Source organism: Convolutriloba macropyga, unplaced genomic scaffold (genome assembly GCF_964194025.1).
Source record: "Convolutriloba macropyga unplaced genomic scaffold, txConMacr16.3 SCAFFOLD_5671, whole genome shotgun sequence".
Lineage (NCBI taxonomy): Eukaryota > Metazoa > Xenacoelomorpha > Acoela > Convolutidae > Convolutriloba > Convolutriloba macropyga.
This window is the reverse complement of record NW_027451937.1, coordinates 6675-16000: the sequence shown is the minus strand read 5'-3', so window position 1 is coordinate 16000 and position 9326 is coordinate 6675. Positions and strand designations below refer to the sequence as shown.

At 35.9% G+C, this 9326-nt stretch overlaps 1 protein-coding gene across 1 annotated transcript; it reads right to left on the bottom strand.

Moving 5' to 3' along the window:
- Positions 1 to 433: 433 nt before the first annotated feature.
- LOC142357064 (proline iminopeptidase-like) lies at positions 434 to 7104 on the bottom strand. The gene is made up of 4 exons (XM_075408779.1): positions 6648 to 7104; positions 4551 to 4734; positions 1429 to 1619; positions 434 to 898 (listed from the first exon to the last, which is right to left on the bottom strand). Exons 1-4 carry the CDS (start codon positions 7008 to 7010, stop codon positions 542 to 544), a joined length of 1095 nt encoding a protein of 364 aa, XP_075264894.1. The 5' UTR covers positions 7011 to 7104; the 3' UTR covers positions 434 to 541.
- Positions 7105 to 9326: the final 2222 nt, after the last annotated feature.

Below are 9326 nucleotides of genomic sequence, written 5' to 3'. Positions count from 1 at the left end.
TATTATTATTATTATTTAGGAAAAGTTTGATAAATGGTATATAAAACACAATCAAGTTTTCAGTGGTAATAAAAGCATAAACTGTAAAAGATGAGTTGAGAGCATTCAGTTGTCTGAAATCAAAATTTTACAACTTATCACTGCAAATGAAGAGCATAGTTACAAATTTTGAACGTTTTCAAATTGAGGATTTGCGCCACTTTGCGGTGATTAGTGGTTAAGAGCGTCATTATCTGATAGAGTAATCGTTACTAAGGACGGAAGCTGGTTATGAACCTGGGGGAAGGATATGATGCGATTTTGTAAATTGAGTGGCAAAAGCGTTGAAACGCAAAACAACGATTTTGTGTTTTTAAAAAACATAAGGCTAAATGTGTCAAAAATAAACAATGGCCGCCAATTTTGGACCAATTCTCTCAAAAAATTACCACGTTCAACGTTTTCAGAAAATAGATGTGAGATTTTCGAGGAGACTTTTTTCACCACAAATGGACGCAAATCTTAGATGCCATTTAGGCGCCTCATTCTACTTTCAACATCTTCAAAGCTCCATCTTTTCATTCGCCTGACTATCGCGTTTGATCATAAACTCCTGTGCTATGTCCATGAACAGATCAGGGAAGTCTATAAAACACATATGAGCAGCATTGGGAATAATCTTCAGTTCTGAGTTCTCGATTCCATCGGCGACTTTCTTAAGACAATCGTATGTCATAGTATCGAACTCTCCCCCAATGACAATGGTAGGATACTTATTTCCATCAACTTTCCCCGTGACATCCCAGTCCCATAGTGTACCGGACATTGTGAATTCGCTGGCTCCATTTATGGCTACATATATCTCTTGGTTGGTGCGAGCAAAGGCTTTTTCAACACAGTCCGGTACCGGAATTAGTCTGAAAGTCATTTTGAAAACAGCTTCAAATAAGTGCTAACTATTGTGCTAACTATATTTTCCTGTCTCTTTTACGTGCACAAAGAAAAATCTGCTTGATTATATGATTCTAGGCGTAACCTCGGCACAAAAATTAAGCAATTATAAAGGTTTATGTCAGGTTTTCCCAGATTTCATTTGACCCGTGGAAAACAATGTAGGCACAAACCAAACGAACGCATACTCTCGTAGTTGTATCACATAAAATGTTTTTATTACTTGAAACCCAAATATGTGGTTTCAATCGCGTCAAAAAAACTTAGATATTCATTTTTAGAGGTATTAATGAGTGGCAATTTTCCTATACTCCTCGGAGGATAATTTATGGTTTCCCTAGGGACCATATTTGATTTCTTAGATTCCCTGCAAACACAAGGACACGGAAATACTTTCTGATTTGCATGATACCATTTAATATCGATGCAAGACCCTCAAAAATCTTCAGAGTAAAAAGGAGAATTTAATCTCTTTTTGAAGCAGTATTCAACAATCCTTGTAGACCATAGTCCTCTGAGGTATTCATTCACAGCTGCGTACAGAGGACTGTCAAACTCTCCTGTCTCCTCGAACTGTTTCAGAATCTTCTGCAGATGGGGAGGGAGAGTGGAGTGTCTCTCCTTCCTCTGACTCTCTATGTAGAACTTCCCACTGGACAGAGCACCCACCAGGATCAGTCCACTCATACCTGAAGTAATCACCCTCTCCATTTTTGAGTCTCCCTTTTTGTAATTGTAAATTCAAATTTCATTAAAACTTGATATAATTAATACAGGTTGCAACTGGTTAAATAAAACTTACATTTCAGTATTAATTATTTCACTATATTATTAAAAAAAAGTTTGGCTAAAATTTAATGTAGCCGACAGGAATTTTATACATATCACTGGTCGAAGACGTTTTTAAAGCAACTTGTGGATTTTATTGAGCATCTCAACCTACTTGAAAGATTGATAAGCTATCGCCTGTCTTGAGGTTCGCGACCGAAAAACGCTCTCAGTGACCGAAGGACAGTCTGATTCTACAAGTTCTTATTTTGGGGGGGGGGGGGGGCGTTGTAGATGAACGGGAGGTCCCCAAGTCAAACAGACCGAATTCGGCTTTCTAATCAGATGATCTGACGACTCGTTTGCTTTGTGGAGAATGAAAGGAACACTTTTATTTTGGTTTGGTTTAATTTGGTTTGGAACCCTATCTCATTTTGGTTTGGTTAACGAACTGGCGATACTTGATCTAGCAGACCCAACAAACTAAAAGTGCTTTGAGGTCATTTTACATTCCACTCAGTAACGATATCATAAATCAACGCCCACAGCAAAACTATGCAACAAACAAAAACAAGTCAAAAATATGAGTAGAAGGGACACTCCTAAGCTTAGAAAAATGCTTTTTGGGGGTTTGAAGGGGGGTTTATTTCCGCGGGGCTTTATTTCCGTGGGGTTTATTTTCTATCTTAAATTATGTGGGACTTTTTCCAAGGGGGATTATTTCCTAGACCCTGCGTATACTACTTTTAAAATTATCATGTCCCGGAGCTCAAAATTTGGCTGTTTTTTGTTTTGCAGTTCCTTGTATTCACGTTTAAAAGGACCAGTTTTAATTGATGGCTCTACTACATAGTTCTCATCAGGAACAACAGACCTGAAATCTGTTTCTGATCACACCCCAAATTTACAATTGGTTCCGTCTAAAAAATGACAGGAAATTTATAGGATTAAGCGTCGTCTGACAAAAATTTGACTGAAACCTATTTTATAACCTGTCATGACAACCATTATAAAAAAAATTATATTACAACTGTTCAAGCAGATCAGATAATAAACAATTTTGGAAAATTCTAGCTCATAAGATCTTACCGAAGGAAAATTTGACTTGCGAACAAATGTTTACTGCGTACAATCTGAAGAAATTATCTGAAGTTCATAAAAACATTAAAGATCTGATATTTTTGTGAAATATCGCAGCGTTAGTTTTGAACCAAAGTAGGAAAAGGCTGCGAGGGATATCAATCGAGATATCTTTTAAACTGAAAATTACCGCAGACTTTAAGATATAGTGCAAACTGTTTTACACCACGTTCTGCATTGTAATATTACAGAATGCAAAGTTTTTGCATTTTGTAAGAAAATAATTGTTAATTTTGTAAGAAAATCATTGTTAATTTAAGAAAATCATTGTTATTTTTCATGGAAAAAGAAAAAAGAGCGAGCTTTACCGTTATGTTTTTACGTCTGACTTGTTCCTGTAATAGTTTTCGTAAAAGCGCATCAAAAACTCTTGTAAAATAATAATTCAGAAAAAAAAATAAAATTCTAAGCGTTGACTAATATCTTATTAGACCTCACCCGGTAGAATCCAATTATTGAAAATCCATCATAATAAGGCTAACTCTCTATTGCATAAGTTCTCATCATCACGGATGATCGGCAAAAAGCGTAAAAATTGAAGCTTTTAAAACCGTAACTAATTCACCGAAAACGCTATACGTGTTTAATTGAGCTTGTTTAGATACAAGAACAAAACCACAGAACAATAGAACTTGGTTACACTTGCTGATGAAGATTCATCACTTCATTCACGAATTAATTTACAATTATCTAATGTTTTAAAAACAAGCTACCAGGTGACAGAAACACGGTTAATAATTTGCAATATTTCAAAAATTGACTGATTGTTTCCAAAGAGAAAAATTCAAAGACATAGTCATCAGGTGTCAAATGAAAGCATAAAGTAGGTTCCTTTAAAACGGTTTAGATTGTCAATATTACCTTACAGTGATGCGATGATAGCAATTTTTCAGAGCCACTTTTAGTCGCTTTCACTGAAAACTTAAAATTTTGCTTTTTGGCATTCTTTTGAACGTAAATGAGATTTTTCATCATTTGAACCTCTAATTGAAACAGACTTGTCTTCCATTGGCTTGAAATTTTAGCAAAAAGTCTCGAAAGGATCAAACTGTTTCGCAAGTGTCTTCTATTCTAAAAAGTAGAACCAATAACACCACATTGAAAAATGTCAACATGTTTTTAATGCAAAATTGATAGAAATTAGTGCAAGACATAGTAGAAATGTGATCAAAACAGCGAAAGTCATGCAAAAGTTTGCAAAACTGGATAATTGTCCGGAAAAGAGAAATTCAAAACCATCTTTTTGGGTTAATATTCTACGCTTGACAAGCATTCTAATGGCACCATTCACAAATCTTTATGATGAATATATCGATCGACCAACGTTGACTTAACAAAAATTTCCAATTGAGTATATAGTTCTTCTTCCAACCCACTAAGGAACTTACAACAGAAATTTGGAGAGATTATTGCAGTATAAATCGAATTACATACTAACTGCGCTAAGTTCTGTTGTTAATTTCTAGGAAATAGTTGTAAATTTTAATTACTTAGAAATAGAAGCGAACAACACTTCGTGCAAATTTCATCGACTTCATTGCAACTTTTACATTTTAACGATAATTGCCGCGGACTGTGGTTAGCTTTGTTTGTCATGACTCTGTGATATAGATTCCATATGTAAATCTTTCACCAAATATTGAACGCTCGCCAAAAAGCCGATTTTTTATCCATAGATTTTTCTTCAATGTTTTCCATAGAAATGCACTTACCTTTGGGTTCGGTCATTGCGAACTCCTGTCCCACAATTGTGCCCCAACTATGGCCCAGAACATGGTAGGATTTAAGGCCTAGATGATCTATCAAAGCGTATAGTTCTTTGGGGTAATAGTCCAGGTCCAGTAGGAACGGTGCGTTTTCAGTCACGTTTGCAACAAATGACTCTCCGACGCCTCCCTTAAAACTGTTCCCTTTCAACCCTGTAACATATATTGGTTTGCAAATGTACGTACTGTTGGGTCTTTCTCATTACAGCCATTACAGATGATTGGTAATTGAGCGATGAATAGTGTGAACAAAACTTCTACGATATATTTTAGAACAAAAAGATATCTTTTCTCATCTGAACACTCCCGTGTCGAAGGTACCCCCCTCATTACCCCCAAACTGATGTAAGAGTAGGGGGGTAATTGTCTACGGGGGGGGGGGGATAAAACGATGTAAGCTTAGGGGGTAATGGGGGGAATTTTTAGATTTCAACCGCCAAAAATTACCACCCATAAAGATGTAAGATTAGGGGGTTAATTTTTGGGGGGAGGGAGTAAAACGATGTAGGATTAGGGAGTAATGGGGGGTAGGGGGTGCTCTTAAAGTTTACCCCAGAGTAATATCCCCAAAAAGGTGTAAGGTGTAGAGGGTAACCTTAAGGGGGTAAAATGATGTAGGATTAGGGTAGTAATGAGGGGCAATGACGGAACTTTTACCCCCCCCCCCCCTCACAAAAAAATATCTCCCAAAAACATAAGATTAGGGGGGTAAATTTAGGGGGGGAGTAAAACGATTTAAGATAAAGGGGGTAATGGGTGGAAGGAGGAACTTTGAGGTTTTACCCGGAAAAATAGGCCCCCAAGAAGGATATAAGATTAGGGGGCAATTTAGAGGGGCAAAATGATGTAGCAATGGGGGGTAAAATGTTTAATTTATATACATGCGATGTATTTTATTGGGCAAGCATTTGTGGTTTTAGGGCTAAGAAGAACTGGCTGAGGGGACAGAGGTTGTGGAAAATGATGAAAGAAGAAGGGGTATTGAACCCCTTACCCCCTACTCTTGCATCGTTTCATCCCCCATTACCAACTAATCTTGCGTCGTATCCCCCTCATTACCCATTTACCCTTGCATCGTTTTACCCTCAAAATTACCCCAAACTTTTACACCATTCCCCCCTAATTACGTCTCGCTCTTGCATCGAATTATCCCCCATTAACCCCCGAAGGTGTTTTGAGGGGAATTGGCTAAAAATTTCCCCAACTACCCCCTAATTTTACATCTCTTTTGGGATAAAAACTCGACACTCGCTATTATGTGTGATAAAAGAATTTATTCATAGCAGGAACGTAAGAGGGATTATGTGACGAATGGCTGTAATGTCTATTTTTTGTTTTAAATGCTCATCAGCGCTTTTATGCAATCTCCGACTTGGCCAGTTTTTATTTCAATTTATTGTAATTTGTTTCGTTTCAAGGAAAGAAAATTGTTTTAGAGTTAAAGGCATGTCCCAAAAAATTACAGCATAAGCGGTATTATTATTTTTACCGCATAGGCGGTGAAAAGATATATTTCACCGCTACAAAGGGGAAGCCGTTAAAATAAAAAAAAATCACCGCTAACAACCGGAAATCTGGATCTATACTGTTTCGGCCCCCAGTGTTTTTTACGCCCCCCTTACAAATTATATGTTGTAGTATAGCACGTTACTATATAAAAAAATAGCACGTGCGCCTGGGGGCGTCAAAAATATAAGCCCACAAAGCTGGGGGACCAAAGCAGAATAGATCCAAAAATCTTATAAAGAATCACCGCAAAAAGCAAAAAGAAACGTTGCGCTAACTTTTTTTCCGATGAATTGGCGTAACTTTTGATTAAGGTAAAATTAAGTAACATTAAATTTACCATAATTTGAGTTGTTCAGGTTAAAATTTGCCTTCGCCGTTTCAAGGTAAATTTACCTGAACTTTCCTTTTTGTAACCCACCGACGACAGAAAATCGCGTTTTCAGTACATTTCGAACATAAAAAATTCACATGAAAACGTTTCAGCTTTATCGGATTTATTATATTAGCTTAAAAAGGAAACAATCAATGTGATGCCTGGTCGTATCGAATGACTTTTCGTCCTCTACATGCTAGTTGTTTCAATGGTTCCATGTAAAGTGAAGGATCTCCAGGACCACCGTGGATTAGAATCACCGGATCCATAGTGGGGTTCAAGTTTTCTTGATCTTCATAAATCCAATAAGTGATTTTAATCCCTCGTACTTCGAAAGATCTTCTCGTTTCTGTCAATTTTTGGCAATCTGACATTTTTTCAACGATGTCTGAACACGTGAAAAACGCGGCATAGCTTAATGCAATGTAGTTGAAAGCAACAATCAAGATAAAACTGTATTCCATTTTGACAAAAAATATGAACGAGCGAGTAACTGAATTAATAAATTTTGACCATATGGTCATATTACAATATTAAGTCGTTCAGTTGAGTAAATACTGAATTCAAAGAGCAGCGTACAATATGGTGCGTTATTGTATTATATAATTTACTGTTTAACTAACATATTTATTATATACATTTACTATATGAATTCATAAATTCAGCTTTATTCTCAGAGCTGATATGACCGACTGGTAAATGTATTCAAGTCAAAGTTTATCTCAGTTTTTGACATTTTGCTAGATTTACAAGCTTAACTTGAATATTTCTATATCTGTGGCTGAAGGACGAAAGTTTAGGTCTGTGAAATGCACACCATAATTGAAAATGAATGCAATCGCTGCCGTCATCAGTTATTTCATTTCATAAAATCAAATTAAAAATATTGCATGAAAGACGGAAAAACAAGTCTTTCGGAAAATTTTCAATCTCGTAATTTCTTACGATTATTCAGATTTTAGCGGGATAATTCATTTTAAGGGACACAGAAAGTTCCGTCTAATTTCTTGGCTTTGGAATCCGGATTCATGTTTGTCACATTCGCAACATTTGCTGAGGTCCTGATTGCTGAGGTCCTGAAGTAACGGTCTCAGAATAGATCGTCGAGGAAAACAATTTGTCACACAACATGGTGGGTTACAGAGTCAAAGATAGAGTCAAGCCCGGATCTGAGCGTCATTAAAATTCAGCACTGAATCATAAAAATTTCATTATGAACTTTACTATGCGCAGAGCTCTGATCATGACACTTATTAGACATTTCATGATAAAATTCAGAGTAAAATTCTGAGATTCTGCCGAACATTATGAACATCAGAAACTGTATTTTCCATGATCATAATGAATTTTTAGTCTGTTTTTGCACTGAACAGCATGAAGAAACACCCTCGGCCGTAATCTTGAAAACTCGATAGGCAATTCAAAAAACTATTTAATCATCATGTCGTTATTTAAAATAAATTGTATTTCTGATCCATTTAAATATAGTTTAAATGTTTGTATGTTTGCAGTATGTTTGCAGTTTGTATCTTTGAATTCGGCGTCTGAATTCGGCATCTGTTTTGAATTCGGCACCTGTTTCACCTGTGACCTGACACGCTTCAGGACGAAGGGTGCGAACGAATATTAACCACCACCACCCCACTCACCCCCCCCCCCCCCCCCGGTATTTACTGGTGTTTTGCTGTTTTACTGGTTTTAGAACTGGTATTTGAGTTTTAACTCCGTAAATGCTATTTTCATGCTCAATATTGGTGTCTTCCAAAAATTCAAAATTATTTTCGAAATTTTCAATTTTGTGTTCTGAAGTTCCAATGAATATAATGAAGCAGAAAATCCGAATGTTCATTGTATTTTCAAAGAAAAAAATAGAAACTGAGTTTAAACTGATTATAATGAACAATCGATATCCCTGCGGCCACCATTAATCAGTACTGAATCTTCTATTTACTATTGGTTTATAATGATTCAGTACTGATTTCGGTTGACTTTACTGATTTCGGTTGGCAGTACAGATTTCGATTGGATTTCGGTTGACTTTTTGGTTGGTAGCGCACCACGTCAAACTTGTTCCATTCTTTGAAAATTGTCATTACATCGCTGACCATTCATTTTGTAGGAAAAACATCTTTGTCGAGAAACATCTTTGTCTTTTGCTAAACTGCCGGGACGATTAGCTTTGTTGACATCTAGTCGCTGAAGGACTTTGACAACATTTTGCTCAGTTACAGTTGTTTTTATTGAAACTTGGTTGTGTTAATTGTTTTTGTTTGTTCATGTTAACCAAATACTTTGCTCATTTGGTTTTTGTAATCAAATATCAACATATCTCTTAAAACAAAACTACGCTTTTGGCCACCTTTGTTAGATTTTTATCCACCACAGTCAATGATCAAAACGTGAATGATCAAGACTATAACATTTTCTCAGCTGTTCTACTAGCACAACTTTTCAGTTCTATTTATACACTTTTTTATGAACACAATTGTATCAATCTTTCAGTATTTTTTTACGCTTTCCATTAATTAGTTTTTTGGCACGATTTCAAGGGGTTTCTCCTTCCTCGAACGGTTACGAAAAAAACTATAGGTTAAGAAACTACTGTTATGACGACAAATACTTCAAAATTCAGTTAAATTAATAAGATTTCTTTCGTTTAATTGATTATACAATTATAAATAATATTATTGTAGATAATCCAATTTTATTCAGTTTTGTTACTAATAGTTTCCTAATATTTCCAATACTTTGATTAGTACTAAAACCGCCATGTATGATAACACCACACAGATATGATTTGTTTACGCTTCCAAGTCATTTTAAAAGAAAAACAGGTATTA